Raw genomic sequence first — 16,318 nt, 5'->3', positions numbered from 1 at the left:
TAATCTCCGCTTCCAAATGCTCGGTCCCGCTCAGTGCTGCTTTGCAGTCCTTGACATTTTTGAAATTGTATTTTATATTCAAGGTTTGACCAATTCTGGTAATAGTTAATTTCTTTTCATGCAAATTAATTGGCTTTTTGTTATTATACATTTTTTTGGTAGTATCAGCAGTAGTAGTATTAGTAGTAGTTGTAGCACTTTAGCTGCTATGATCTCCTCTCACACTCAACATCTTTGTTCCGCTGACGAGACGTCAACTACATCCGGGTAACCGTGGTGACCTTGGTTGGAGTATCATCATGGCCGCGATCGTCAGGTTGAGTTCTGTGTGTCGCAGAGGAGTTAGACGTGAGTTCTTCTGTGTGTTCCCGGTGTTTGAGTGTTTCTCAGTGTGCGCGCTGACTCCAGTGTAACTGTGTGTTTCTACTGAGAGGACGTGTTGAACCTCGGCTGTGTTCGAGACCTCCCACGTTCACCACTGTAGCGAACAAGATCAAGTCGCCTGTAGCGGGGTTATGAGTGAAAACCACCTCTGTTCGACTCGAGTCACTAAACCTCTCATCTCGTGTCATACAGGCTTTTATAGTTCATGTTTAGACAGTGACGCTCAGTCAGAGGCAGCTGAACTCACTGCGACGTTCGTGCTGTGCGCTAATCACTGCGCACAGCGTTTGTGAATTACAACTTCTCACACACGTAGTGACGGAAACTGTGAGGGAACCATCCTGAAACATGGGACTTCATTCTTAAAAAGCTGAACGTGGACCATGAACATGCAGGTCATCGTTCCCACTCTGTGGTTAAGAAAATCCGACTCAGCTCCTAGCTGGCTTAATACAATTCTCCAAAACACAAAATATGTGTCTGATGTTTTCTTTCTAAATGTTGAATTCATGAAATTCCTCCTAATAATGTTGTTTTCCCTTCATTTTTCATTATAACTTGTAAAGCATCTAATAAAGGTTATTATTATTGTAGTTATATAAATAGCATTGTGCAATAAATATGCCGGGGGTGAAGGGGGAGAAAGGTGAATAGTTTGTATGTATCGTTGCTTTTCATTCAGAAAGATTTCAATCACAGACCAGAGTCGGATATGTAAATAATCTCTAGTGTGTTGAGACATGATTTAAATAACCTACTTTATACGTTAGCTGTAAATGTGACATGTTGTCCTTTCTCCTCAGCTCTGTTGTACCAAAGCACTCTGTTGTCCAGGCCGCTGGTTGTACCTCACAAATACCAGGAGCAGCCCCACCTGCTGACAGCGAGGATTCATGCGTCCCAGGCTCTGTACGGTCAGTGTCAACATACAGGCAGCAAACATACATACAAGCATTGATGTAGCACCAATCAGTCAGTTAAACTTATTCATAGTCAGCCAAATGTATCAATTGTTTGAGTAACTTTTCATGGAACAATGCAAAAGCGCTCATCGATCGTCATTCCACAAAAGAGAGACTTGGCTATCTTACCTCATGTTAAATTGAGCTTAGCGAGGTTCGGGCTGTTTGGCAACAATAGGCTCTAGAAAATAAATGTATTGGCAATCCTTTGTCGTGTTCTAGTCTGGAAAAGTAATCGATCAATTCAGAAAAATGTTTGCAGGTTAAAAACTCAGGTCTTTTAGACTCAGTACTTAGCAAACGGAAGGCGTGGCTCACAGGAGCCTCCGAATAATCCCAGAGATGAATCAGCAGCACAACACAGGTTCACCTCCGACTGACCTGAACTCCGTTATCACTGCAGCGTGTTGTAACTTAGCTCTCACTGGTATCATGGCACAATGCATTGTGTAACGTATGTTATAGAGATTTGTCCACTCTGTTCTCTGGTTGTACAGAATTTACAGTAGTAGCGCCTGGACCAGGCAGTAAAACAATATTAATAATTGTTTAAATATAATTTTTATCAATAGATAACGTAGATAGATAATGTCAATATAATGCTTATACATTGTGTAGACACAGTTTCATTTAATTTATATTATACAACATAAATACTAAATATGAAATGAAATGTTATCATATGTATGGGGTTTGGTGGAAACCAGGAATGACTTGTATGAAAGTCTAACGGAAGTATAAAGAAAAAATGATCTTTTACATATTATAAGAGAAAAATTCCACTATTTGCACTATTGCACATAATTGCAATATTGTTTGTTCTTCAGCTGTATATATACATATTTAGATATGTATATTTTATTTTCTATTTTTAAATTTTGATATTCTATTTTATACGATTTTATTGAAATTGTGTTTTTCTTCTATTGTAATTACTTGATCATTGCTAGAAGAGAGCCTGTGACGCAAGCATGTAATTGCCAGCGACTGCTTAATGTTATTGTTGTGCATTTGATAATAAACTCTTGAATCCTGAATCTTGAATCTAGACTAATACTGAAAAAATATTTTAGACAGCAGAGCATTTTTTCTATTTTCTTTTTGTACATGGAATTTGAAACAGGAACAGAAAGTGAGGAGGTTTTACACATTATTGGTCATTCTCTGTTCATGAAGAAGAGTCTAGAACCACACCCTCGCTCAAGAGCAAAAATCGGATTTTAAACTTACAAGAAATAATAATGTGACATTTATCGAGATACCAGTCCTACACCAATGAATGGGTAAGGCTGTCAGATTCATGTCTAAGAGGATCGTCTTTGTACCTTTCTTGATGTTAGTTTATACAGGATCAACAACTGTTGGACAGAAGAAGGACAGGTCAGCTCAGCAATGCAATAAGAGACATTTTAAATCAAGCGAGCTCAAATACAGTAAAAGAGCTCAGTATAAAAAAAGTAACATGTTGTGTGTGTGTAGGTACCTCTCCGTTTGCAGGGAACCCAGTTTCTGTGTCTGACAGGACAGCAGCTGGCTCACAGCCCTGTGTGGTCGTGCTCCACATTTAGCACACCAGATGCTACAGTGGTGTCATTATTTCGACACCGGGGTTCATGTTGGGTCAGCAGACCTCACCACTGTGACCCACTGCTGGGTTAGTTACCGTCAGCTTTATCTGTCAAACACCAAAACCTGGTCACATAGAAGACAGTTTGGTTGGCTGCTACACATAAGAGGAAAATCGTGACGCCTTGTACGATAATCAGCTCCAACAGAAACCATCAAAAGCCAAAGACAGCATCACTAACCGGATGTTGTGTACTTGTACAGCTGCGCCTAAAAAACAATAAAACGCACCTTCATCCAAATTTGTCTTTTTTGCTACAAAACACACAATATTGGTCCTCCTCAATGTTTGTTTTCCTTCTGAAGTCTCGTCCAATCACGCTCCAGTTCAGAAGGTGTTGATTAATGCGTCTTAAGGTTTTTGTTGTTGCTTGTGACATCGATCATGTTGCACCGATGGAAAAGTAACGGAAAGGCAAACTCCTCTACTGGCAATGGGAACGGAGTTAATCGCCTTTTTAGACAGGTTTACCTGTGTTTAACTAACTGCGCATACCCGATCATTTTGGTGTAAACCAGGTATTATTTTAGCTTTTTCTTTCACATCCCTCACAATGTGCGATTTCCTTTGCCGACCTGTTCAGTGTCTCTTGCTCTGTAGTCAGAGTTTTTCTCAGTTTTTCTCGTATTAGCTATTTTCACTTTATGCAAAGGCTCTGATAGATTTTACTCTCTTATCGCCTTAGAACGATCTCTCTGCTCTTGTTAATCCTTCTTAAAAGCAAACACAGTAATCACAGGTGAAACCCAAGAGCAGACACTACGAGCTATTTTACGGTTACAATCCATTGAAACAGGAACACATGGGCAACAGGAAACACCTGTCATGTTCCAATATTTTAGGACATGGACAAAAAGAGTGGTTTCAATAAAGGGCTATGTTTAACATCTATGAACAGGTGCGTGGGTGTGTGTTTATGTGTTTCATTTGTTCTTTTTATTGTGTTGTCTGACTGTGTCTAACGGTTTGTTGTCACATGTTAAAGTAGAGTTGTTGAACTTTTTGTGAGACACATTAATTTACACCCTTGTTGAACTTTAGTTATATTTCTAAGTGAGCTTTCGAGGTGCAGGCTGCCACATGAAGTTACTTTAAATCAGAGCTGGGATGTTTTTCTCCCCAAAGAGACACAAAATGACAACATGGTGCTGTTTCAGCTTGGGGATGTTGCTCTGGGTCCCATTATCTGTCTTTGGCTGGCAGCATCTTCATATTTTACAATACAGACATAAAACTGGTGTCTATCTTCTCACTTTTCTCAGAATGTAAAGATGGAGGACGTGTCTCCTCTTCCTCCCTCCATCCGTAAATGAAGCCCAAGTAGCGAGGCCCCGCTGATACACGTGCCCAGCCAGAAGGAGTCCATCTCTCCTGTCAATCACAACGTTGTCCTTTTTATAGCATCAAATAACTAATTAAAACCAAACATATCTGAAAAAGGATCACTTGGACATGCATTAATAAGATCTACCTAAAAAGTTAGAAACCATCTTTGAGAGAAACATGTTTGATATATACTATACTTTTTTTAGTTGGGTTCATGTCCCATTCAGTAACATGGAAGAGGAACAGTTAAGAATATATACTGCAGCCTGCCACCAGGTGGCGATGGAGATGCATTGGCTTAATTTTTCGGAAGCAGTCCTGTCGTCCATCTTTATACACAGTGTATGGTTTTTACCAGGCAAATGATTGTGGATGCTGACACTTTGCTGTTTCTCTTGCTCCTCAGCCGGCGCCGGCTCCAAAGCCGCCTCCATGCACTGGACAGCAGAGCGAGCGCTGAGCGTCCTGCTGCTGGCCATGGGACCTGTGGCCTATTTTAGCCCCGGTCCTGTCATTGACTATTCCCTGGCGGCTGCCCTGACACTCCACGGCCACTGGTAAGATACTTATGAAGGTGTCAGACCCTCTCTAATGGTGCCACATCTTCACTTCTAACCCACAGGTTTCTAATTACATATATTCACTTCATCTTTACATGGTAACTAAGATTAAGATGCATTAATTAGTCCCAAACACATGCACAGACATGCAAAGGCACACTCACGCAGGTAATTTAACCTCTGCTTTTGACCCATCTGTGTGCAGGACACACAGAGCAGTGAGCGACCATGTACGGCGCTCGGGAGCAGATGTTGGGGGAGTAAGGTGCCTTGCTCAGGGGCACTAGACAGGGTAGGGAGAATCCTCTTGAATTTTTGGACAGATCAATCAAGGTTCGTCTTTTGTTGTCTCTCCGTGGAGTCGAACCAGAGAGGAACCAGAGACCTTCTCTGCCCATAGTCCAAGTTTCTGCCACTAGACCACCGCCTCTCCCTACACAGCAGACATGTTTTCTCTGCTGGTTGGTCAGTGGTTAGGAAAGTCAGACCAGTTAATCCCACAGTGGTAGGGATCGTTATTTACGGTCCGATACTAAAATAGAACAATTTGACCTTTTTGAAGATTATGTTCAATTTTAGGGAAGCACATTTAAAAAAAACCTCTCTCCGTGAATGTGATGCTCATTAATTGGCCACTAATCTTTAACCAACAACAATAAGATGTTCTATTTAGAGTTGTAAATGTCCGTGACATGTACAAAAAAAAACAATGTAACAAATAAATAAATGGAGCGTTGCCACAGACTTCAGCCTCTTAAGACGAGCAGTGACTTTGAGTGGCCCGCACAGACCTCACCTTTCCTGGGAAAAAGCCAACATGGAGGTTGAATTCCTTCATCACATGAGGTCCTCAGGGAAGTGCAGTCCAGTGTGAAATCGTTAATTTGACTCAACGTCACCTCTGTGATCTTAACATCCACACATTGTGATTTAACAGATCAAGAGCATTGAGGTAGAGTCAGAGTCCTTTGAAGCCTTCAAAACCTCCTTTCCCAAAGGTCTCGACCCGGTACTATGGTCTAACGGACACAATGCTAACTTTGTGCCAGTTTTTTTTTTTTTTTTGTCATCTGTCTCACCGTAGCTGCCTGCGGCTATTAATTCAGCCCTGGTTAGTTTCGGCTGTTAGCAGACTCGAGAAGGTGACTTTAGCTTAGTGTCACAGCGATGTGCTCCCCCAGCAGTTAGAGTGCAATCAGCATGGCAAGTTAAGGCCACAGACCAGGCATTACTAGTCATAAGTCTCCTTTAGCCAAGTCTCTCAGGGGCGGGTTGGTGTCTGCAAGGGTCAAGCTTTGACCTCTTTGACCATAACAGATTAGATCAATAATCTGTCCAATGTCATTTGGCGTCAAAGAAAGCAAAGTTTGTAGAACTTCCTGTTTTCATCTGGGACTGGGGATAAGCAGTGTCTGTGGCTAATAGGATTTTATGGCACTGAGGAATGTTTGAAGTCAGGGGCAACCTGGTGAATGTGGCCTCAGTAGAAGACATAGTATATAATGTGGAGTTGAGCACTCTATTAGGTCCTGGGGGTACACTTACTGCACGTGTCTTAGAAACTTCTGATCTTTATTTGTGTTTATAGTTAACGTGTAAAGTGAGCACAGGTCAGCGGGTGATTGAGGAGGAACATGCAGAGAGTAAGAAGCAAATTAACCGACATGAGCAGGATTAAGGCTGTTTGAGGCCCTATTTTTAATGTTTTTTTTTTTAATTTCAGGGATTGCACTTATTTTACTTCAAAAATCAGCAGCATCTTATTTGCCCAATGGTGGCAAAACTTTGGCACACAGGTCGGTCACTTTTGACCGAAAATCAAGTCCGAAAAAATACGTTTGACTTTTAGGTTTGGTCCATGTTGCAACCACTACCATAGAAGAGGCAAACAATTCAACAATAAAAAGATAAATAAAACAGTTTATAAACAATGGTCATAAAACTAAGTTTTACTACCGTTAAGTTTCTGCATGAATGGCAATAATGAAGCATTTAGAACCTGCTCTGTGACTGGCTTCTCCTCTGATGCAGTGGCAGCTGAGGCTCATGGGTACAACAGGAGGTTTCTAACACCCAGCTGAAGTGGAGGACATGGCTGAAAAACATTGTGAACAGCTCTAAATTTTGAATTTCATCTTTCCTGCACATTGTGTTTGTCTCCTAGGGGCCTGGGGCAGGTGTTGACAGACTACGTTCACGGGGACGCGAAGATCAAGGCCGCCAACGCAGGTCTCTTCCTCCTGTCCACCGTCACCTTCGCCGGCCTCTGCTACTTCAACTACAACGACGTCGGCATCTGCAAAGCCATCGCCCTGCTCTGGAGCAAATGAATGACTGTGGACTTGCGAGGAACCAGAGGCCGGGACGGGAGCAATCCTGTCCTGGCCGATTTGTAAAAAAAAGAAATTCAAGGTGTTCTATGTACATTCTTATAAATATATATCATGTTGACCATTTTGACAGTGATTGACATGTGTTTAATTGCAATTCATGTCTATCAGTTCGGGCTCTGTCTTTTTGTCATGTTCTTGCACAGCTAAGACTGGGTTATAATTGGGCAACAGAAATCCATGATCTTTCCTTGCATGTGGGGGATGAGCTTCTCTTTTTGTTCAGTGTCGACTAAGTTGAAGCTGCGTTCTCACTAAGCAACATGTCCGGTTATTAAATGTCATGACCCAATATTCCCAAATACAAGAAATCCAGTATCTTGATCTGCGGATGTTATATTTACCAGGGACATGCATAAAATTAGCATTGGGGTATTTTTATCCAGGCTTGGATCCTTTTTGTCGCTGACGTCTTAAATGTACTTTCTTTCAAACACCATGAGTTAACGCTTCAGGAATAACAGTGCAGCACTATCAGATTGAACCTTTGTTTGTGAGGGACTTTACCCCCCCCCCCCTCCTCCTACCATTTATAAACGATTCATAAGGTCAATGTTTCTGTTGTTGCTACAGCCTCATCAACATAGCACAGTTCAGAGTGTACTCCTGTATCTTGTCTGACAGAATCAAACGCTGTTTGCAGCTTTAAAGTGAGAAATGTTCCTCAGCCGAGTGGGCCGAGACTGTTTTGTGCAGAGTTGAGTGGATTTGCTTGTCATGGCCGGTTCGTGAAGGTTCATTGATGGTAAGGGAGGCTCGATTTCAAATCCAAGCCATCCAGCAACTCTCAGCCGACCTGTGCATCTCCGGCAGGAGAGAACACACGTCAGCAAACAGTGCACAAGCCACAGCAGGGTCTGAGTTTAACAGCTGCAAAATGCCGTCCTCTGCCAACCAAGTATCACTCAAGACCTTAACGGTGTCAGTCATATTAATGCCTCTGTAACATATTGACTTGTGTTGTATTTAATGCATGAACTACAAACTCCTTCCACTGTGAGTCAGCTAACTTCCAATGGGGGGGGAACAAACCTTTATTTTCACCGCTTGCAAATTATTTACAACCTTTAGGCTAATAGGGCGAAATATCAATGTAATCTGGGGACATTTACGCAGCATATAATTGCTAGTCCTTGCATGCAGCTATTACCAGCAGTTATTTTTGACTGAGCAGGGTTACATGTCGGGTTCACAGATTCACTCCTTTGTCACAATGTTCATGCAGTAAATGTTTATGAGCGCTAACGAGTTTGGTGTTGGTCTGTTTGCCTCCATCGTCAATTTGTCATATCTGTTCAGCTGATGTCAGATTATACGCACAAAATTGTGAGACGAGTGCACTGCACCTGCTACAGTGGAATAAACTTGTCTTCATGGTTTCATACTTGTGACATATTATCACTGAGCAGAAATCTACACTCTTTCCCAGAAGTATGTATGTATGTGGGAAAGTCACAGCTTCACTTTTACACATTGATGTGGGATGATATTAAAGAACAACATCTAAAGCAACAATCATTTCTGAATACCTGTTTGTTTCAGAAACAATAAAGTGCCACGGAGGTGAGGAGACACAGAGGCTCAGTGAAGGTAGCCTGTATGGAACTGCTGTGATATCAGATGTAAAGGCAGAAATGAAACGGAGCAATGAGAAGGAAAAGTTAGCTTGGCTGCATCACCTTTACTATTGGTCGGTTCAATATCAAGACATGAACTGAAGCCAAGCTGCTTCTGAGGGTGTGTTGGATGTAACCACAATCGATACGTAATCAGTCACCTCCATCCCTGTCCATGTGTTTGTTGGTTTGTAAGCAGGACTTCTCAAAAACAACGCAACGGATTTCCTTGAATCATGGTAAAAAGATGTATTAAGGGTCAGGGAAAAGAACTCTTTACATTTTGGTGCGGATCCGAGAATCTCTTATCATTGTGAGATTGGGTAATTTTCACCATTTGACTACTCAGAGAATAATTCATTATGCTTGAAAAGTCCAGGGGACTGACATTTCTGATAGTGTGCAGATCCAAATAAATTTCCAGTTGTAGAGATGTGGCTTCATTAGCAGACTGTTGGGCCTTGAGGAAGGTGTGCACTGTACCGAGCGCCATTGTTATGAATAAAACAAATTAAAAGTACCAGTGGGAAAAAAATAAACAACAATCATGTATAATTAAGTAAAATAATTATGATAAAACAGTGTCTATGAATGCTGAAGTAACATTTCCTTTAAAGGAGATTCAATACGTGTATTTCATATACTGTTACTTCATATCTTTATCATACACAGTAAGTTCCTCAGATTACGTATTTCATTATTTGTTATTTATTTAATGTTATTAAAGACATGTATTTTCATATGCTTAAGGGTAAGCTAAATTAAAATTCAATTTCTAAAAAATACAAAAGTTTCTATATTCCCAATGATACAGAACCACAGAGCAGCTGAACTCTGCTGACTGGTAAGATGTACCCACAATGTGTCTCTCTTTGCTGTTTCATCCATCAAGTGTCGCCAACATTCAAATTCCACTTGAAACGGCCTCAATTACACCAAGTGTTTAGCCTAAATGTCCTTTGATGTCCTCCTCCAGAGCCAGAGGACATTAAGTCAAAAAACATGGTGTAAATTACCTGTCAAGTCAAATTTGGACGTCGGGGCATCTGGACTCTTGGATGACACCACAGGAGCAGTATGGATTCAGTTAGTTTTTTTTTACGTTTGAAGAAGTGGTCACCATTTACTTCAATTGTATTGGATCTGTCTGCACCGCTGTTTACCCCTGAACCTCCAAAAGGTCTTGTGGATTCAAACAGTTCACCCACCCCTCCATTGGCACAGTGGTGAGTAGATGAGTGAATTTTCATTTTTGGGTGAACTATCCTGTTAAAGCTACTATAACTCTACAGCACTCCGTGTGGGTGGCGCTACATCAGGCACGTGCCCCTTCTGCTAGAGCCCAATTCTTTCTTCATTCATCAATATTTAACAATAAAAATTACTCTCTGTCATCAATTCCCCCAAAATGTGTTTTGTTATCTGACGGGGCATTTATTTGACTTCTTGTCAGGAAGAGAATTTAAAGGCAGTTTTACTGTTTTACAAATTAGACAAGTTCACTAGATTTGTTTCATTTAAAATAAAGTAAAAAATATAATTTTTTGAAATGAAAAGTATTTATTGAAATGAAAGGTAGGTCTTAAGTTGAGCTACATGACAGTCTGGTGAGGTATATTGAGGTATATTATTAGTGTAATGCTGCTTATGCTTCAACTGTAAGAAAACAGTAAAAGTGTACAAGTGTGTGTACTATGTGTCAGCTTTATAGAGATCATGTAAGTCACACTTGATTATTATGCACAACATTGATTTATCTCATTTACAAAAATTGCAGCATAATGCCAAGAAAAGAGAGACTCCAAAAGCAGAAGGACAGGGAGCTGCAGCAAGCAGCTCAGGGTAGCAGCTCTCATTTATCTTGGAGCAGGCCATCAACTATTAAAACAAATGAGGGAGAATCAGTTACCCTTCCTGGTCCAGAGGAGCCATTATTTATTATTCATTATTATATTTATAATTTTATAAATTATGTTGGCGATTTTTTGCCCTTTTTTGGGGGTTTGAGCACCTGCCCCCCAAAATGTCTGTGCACGTGCCTGCGCTACATGAATCTTTTTATCGTGGCGAACGACAATGGATCAGTCCTTTGCTGGGAAGCTCCACAAAGAGACAAAAAGCTTTATCCACAAGCAGGACAGCAGTTTCTTTCACAAAGCAATTTATTTTTAATGAAACAAAACAAGGTGTGCTTTTTTATGAGAACTTTTTGAAATCATTCAGTACATTCATATAAAGTAGCCTCAGAGGACTCGTCAACGCCATCGGGACCTTTACTACGCAAGACTAGTTTTTTCAGAGAGGGATTCCCGTCGACACAGGTGAATCCCAGGAATTTAGAACGGTACACAGTGGACTCGAACATGAACTTGTTAGCTGTGAGCTGTGTCAGGTAGAACAAGGCCTTGTGTCCATTATCGATAATTTCGATTGGGAGAACCTGTAGAAAAAAATAACATTAGTGGCAAACCGGATAAAAGAAAAAGAGAATCTAAGCAGCACAGCATGAACCGTAACACAAAAGGTTAAAACAGTTTACTATGGGTGATATATTTACACATAAAACTGCTGCAGCTTTAACTTTCCCATAATTCATTGCATGTTTATGACGTGGCAGGTCCTCTTTGTTTGCATTGGCAGCAGAACCACTCTGCAGGTGGCCACTCCCTACTTCTCAGCAAGTTCAATTCCAGGCCTATTGAAGGATGAGGGGGCCTTCATTTCACACATCACATCACACTGTAAATACGCTCTGTGTCATCCTCACCATTGCCTCAGTACAGATTTCATTGTTCTCCTTGCAGCACGCCACCAACTTCTTGCCATTTTTGTTGGCGTACAGCATGACTGGTACCCCCGGGCCTACCTCCTCGGAAGAATCATCATATGTGCGGATGTTGAATTTGCACTCTTAAAAGGGGGGGGGGGGGGGGGGGGATGAGAGAATAACATGTTAGTGAATATTAAAGGATTATAGAAAAGCACAAACTAGCTATGTGTTAAGGAGCTAGAGGTGGGGTAAGCAATAATATTTAGCTAGCTAGCTGTAGTTTATATGCTGGAAATAATCGGTTTAAATACACAGCTCTGGATCTGTGTCTGGGAAAGATGCAAACACCCTCGAACTTACAGGATGTTATACTCACAAGAGCTCAAGCACTACAGCTAACTTTAATAAGAAACTCTATACAACGTTTCAGTGTAGTTCCCCAGTGGCTGGTACACAATGCTACCAATTAACCACTAACTTATATAAAGTGCACAGTGTTGTTCCAGCAACAACATAAACTAGAAGAAATGATTCTGAAACGGAGGCTAAAACCATGAAACCAATTGCTGCAATTAGAACCACGGCTCTCCGACCACAACCCACAGCTGCAGGTGCAGGTTGTAGAGCTCTTATTTTTACCACTAACTAGGAGTTCATGTTTCTGTCTGCGTCTGCGTTTCACTTAGCAGGATTACACAAAGATAGGTGGATTCCTGTCAAAGTTGGTGGAGGGATGTGGTGTAGGTCAGGCGGTGGATCCAGGAATTTTGTACTGCACTTTCTTCAAAATGGCAAAGTGTTTTATCTATGAGAATTCTGTGTGAAACTGGATGAAAACCATTCCTGGGGTTGTTATTGATGTATTGTGTGTAATTTCATATAGATCCAAATAAAAATCTAGACCAAGTGGGTTTACATGAGGCTCAAAATATGTCAGCCAATGTATGAAACATGTAACTAGCACCATTGTGGAGCTGAGAACTGTACCTGGCCTGTTCTAACTTATGGTGACTGTCGGGCCTTTGCGGAGGTCCAGGGCTCTACTGAGTAAGATTCTAGATACTAATGTAACCAACAGTTATTTCACTGCTAACATTGTAACACATGTAAGTCATGAAAATGAGTACAAGATGTATAGCATGTACAAATATATGACTCCTATCTGCATGTGTCACATGCCTGTTTTGGTCTAATCATGATTGGTTGGTAACTTAAATAGGTCACGAAAAATAATAGATTATAGTGCTAATATTTTTTGTGGCAATAAGTAGGAATTTCATGCAACTAATCTATAATATATAACAGGGTCTACTGTGTTCTTTGTCACGGCTTAACTCATAACACATTGTGCATTCATGTGGTGTTGGAATAATACGAGTGATTTTTTTTTACGTGTTTTTTCCACATTCCGACTTCGAAAGCAGATGAACACACCAAAGTTGGAACAGTGACTGCACAACTGGGGAAGTTGGCTTTCCGAGCAGCACATGGGTGCACAGACAAACAGTTGCCTCACAATATGCAATAGCTATTTTCGAGTCTTGGTTAATACCATTCTGTTAGCAATCGCCTTTTCTCTCTGGATGTACAGTACATGCGTTGTGTTATAGGCCGCTGACTGTTTTCTGCCTCAGAGCTGATCAAACATCTTCAGTTGCTTGTGTAAGTGAAAGTATTTTGCCTCATGTGGCTGCATTTTACCGGGTCGACAATGCTCCTGTGTCTGTAGGTGCTGTAGTTGAAACTGGTCTGTAGCATTCAGAAGCAGGATTTTGTTGTCCTTGCACCGGAGGTTGTATGTGTGGCTCTCACCAGAATCTGTGAAACCGTCTCCATCCAAAACTGTTTGTTTTTTTTGAGAGAAAAAATATGACATCATAGACACGTGCTATCCCTGCATTTATTTTCTACTACAAATGAAGGCTAAGTGGGGAATTATGAGACTGAGGCATCTTACCATCTTCAGCATCTTTAAACAGAGAAGTAAGCAGCTGATTAGATTTTGGGTTATATTATATAACAGCATTCAAAAACAACAGGAATTAGGTAAAAATCTTAATAAATATAACAAAGAATTCAATGTTATAAATAAATGCAATAATAATATCTTATTCACCACCTGAAAAATAATTAGTATGGAGTATGAAATCGCTTTTACCATCAAAGTAGAAGGCGTCATTGCATGTACCATAAAATGTAATAGGGGAGCAGTCATTGGCAGCCATCATGAACCTGGTGAGAAACAACATATCCACAGCTAGTATCGAGTGATGCAAACTTTTTAAATTCTTGCAATAACATGTTGTGCAAACCGGAGTTGAGGTACATTTTCTCTCGCTGTGGGTGTGTCACATGTTGTCACTACAGATAAACTTATTGCAGTCAGAGATCAGACATGGACCGAGTAGAGATGTAGTGGAAGAAGGTTCTTAGATGTTACAACCTACAGCCTCCCTTAGATGTAGTTAGATGTCAGTAGAGTACAAAAAAAAAGAAGGATTATTATAGGCCAACAACATTATAGCGTTTTTATTAGATAGTGGGCACTGCTGTCTGATGCTTAAAGAACCAATGACCCCCGCTTACGTCTTAGATGCCTCTGTGTCCCTGCGCACCATGAGATCCATAACATACACCTCTGTGTCATTGTGCAGAAAACCAAAAGATAAAACAACTACTCTTGATAACAATATCCTTGATCTAAATTGAGAGATAACTCTGTGGAAAGGAGGCCTTTTACAACCAAAATGTCAGAAAATAAAAACCCACCTGTAACCCTGTGATAACAGTGTACAACCTGAAACATGCTTCTGCGACTGCGTATGCGTCTTTTCACGCCGCTGTGGCGCAAGACTCGTTTTCATTCATGCTTCCCCAACCGTTGCGCGTCTTACAAAGCCATTCCGCGCCAGAACACTAGGCGGAGTAATGCTTTTTGTCGAGACGACCTTAGAGACGCCTTCTTTCTTCTTCGTCGATTGTTTATTTACATAGCCACTGCGGCTCCTCGTAGCCTTTTTCTGGCGGACAAATCCGCCAGTCAGTGACAGGTTATACAAGTGATCATACTATCGGATATCTTCTGCCAAGTGCTCTTCTATTTGGTCCATATTCGTTCTTCTAAATCTTCCGTGATTTCTGCCGGTATTATGGGGCATGAAACCGGAAATGCAGCTCCAGAAGGGATGTAGAGCAGACCAATCACAGCCTTGCGGGCTGAGTGAGCTTGCGGAGCTTTGCCGTAAATTTTAGAAAAGGGGGTCGACACCCGTCAGCACGTAAGGAGGGATACATAAGCACGTAAGGGACCCGGAAGGGCTCTTGCGCTTACGGGCCCGTGAAAACGCGAGTTCACCATACTGCGCTGGGAAAACGGTGGAAATGTAAGAAATTGAAAAACAACTATTCTGGATCTGCCCATACATCCACATCTCAATTTGTGGATCCTTCTATTAGGTCTGGTGGAAATCCATTCAGTTTGTGTAATCTTGTTTACAAACTTCAAATCAACCCCCACCAAAGACAGGTGTGAAAACGTAACCTCCTTGAAACCTGAAACATGCTTCTGCGTTTTCACGGGCCCGTAAGCGCAAGAGCCCTTCCGGGTCCCTTACGTGCTTATGTATCCCTCCTTACGTGCTGACGGGTGTCGACCCCCTTTTCTAAAATTTACGGCAAAGCTCCGCAAGCTCACTCAGCCCGCAAGGCTGTGATGGTTCTGCTCTACATCCCTTCTGGAGCTGCATTTCCGGTTTCATGCCCCATAATACCGGCAGAAATCACGAAGGATTTAGAAGAACGAATATGGACCAAATAGAAGAGCACTTGGCAGAAGATATCCGATAGTATGATCATTTGTATAACCTGTCACTGACTGGCGGATTTGTCCGCCAGAAAAAGGCTACGAGGAGCCGGAGTGGCGATGTAAATAAACATTCGACGAAGAAGACGTCTCTTCTTTGTTTGTTTTGTTTTCGAAAAAAAAAGTTACTCCGCCTAGTGTTCTGGCGGTGAATTGCGTTGCAACACGCGCAACACGTTTAGGAAGCATAAACCAAAACGGATCCGTCGATGCGGCTGCTTGGCCTTCCGCGGTTGCAGTCGCAGGACTATAATTAGTGAGATCGAAAATTCCGTTGAGTGCCTCTTATCTTTAGCCATAAGAGCTTGTTTTGTGTTTTGGCTGCTAAGGCAGGTTTGATGAGTTTAAATCCAATAATGGTTCACTACTTATTTTGCCCAGCAGTTCTGCCTATGGATGTTTGGGTTCAGTAAAAACATCAGATCACATTTAATATCAAACAGGCAACGAGGTCCTTCCTGAGGCTTCACACACTGGACAGCATTAGCTAGCAGAAGAGATTCGACGTGAAGAGAGACATTGGTGTAATAATGTGGATTTGATGCAGCAGTGCTGAGTTAATGATGAGTAGACAAAACAACTGGAACTTACTTGTAAAGATGCAAACTGATGAGCTTCTGTCAGTCCTCTGCACGTTCACCTTCACAATCACCTTCACACAGAGAGACAAATCAAAACTTCTGCCAAAGCGCCTTCAAACCAAAGTTATACAGTGTGTGGGCGTGTCTGTGAAATGCAAAACATACTATTTAATGATTCTTTCTTTCTCGTGGTCTTTGGAAATAGGTGTGAGAGACCTGTGATACTCGTTGGGGGCAGTG

The 16,318-nt window shown here is 41.4% G+C and overlaps 1 protein-coding gene across 1 annotated transcript; it reads left to right on the top strand.

Moving 5' to 3' along the window:
- The first annotated feature begins 195 nt into the window (after positions 1-195).
- On the top strand, positions 196-8,764 carry sdhdb (succinate dehydrogenase complex, subunit D, integral membrane protein b). Its single transcript, XM_062385786.1, has 4 exons — positions 196-348; positions 1,188-1,298; positions 4,706-4,856; positions 7,024-8,764. The coding sequence occupies exons 1-4, from the start codon at positions 300-302 to the stop codon at positions 7,187-7,189; spliced, it is 477 nt and encodes a 158-aa protein (XP_062241770.1). The 5' UTR covers positions 196-299; the 3' UTR covers positions 7,190-8,764.
- The last annotated feature ends 7,554 nt before the right edge of the window (positions 8,765-16,318 follow it).

Source organism: Platichthys flesus, chromosome 4 (assembly GCF_949316205.1).
Source record: "Platichthys flesus chromosome 4, fPlaFle2.1, whole genome shotgun sequence".
NCBI classification, from domain to species: domain Eukaryota; kingdom Metazoa; phylum Chordata; class Actinopteri; order Pleuronectiformes; family Pleuronectidae; genus Platichthys; species Platichthys flesus.
This window is presented reverse-complemented; position numbering and strand designations above follow the sequence as displayed.

Bases quoted from the DNA above. Each gene is read 5' to 3' on its own strand.
- sdhdb (XM_062385786.1), top strand. From the start codon at position 300: ATGGCCGCGATCGTCAGGTTGAGTTCTGTGTGTCGCAGAGGAGTTAGA. The intron at 349-1,187 runs GTGAGTTCTTCT...CTTTCTCCTCAG, and splicing joins GTGTCGCAGAGGAGTTAGAC to CTCTGTTGTACCAAAGCACT. The intron at 4,857-7,023 runs GTAAGATACTTA...TTTGTCTCCTAG, and splicing joins CTGACACTCCACGGCCACTG to GGGCCTGGGGCAGGTGTTGA.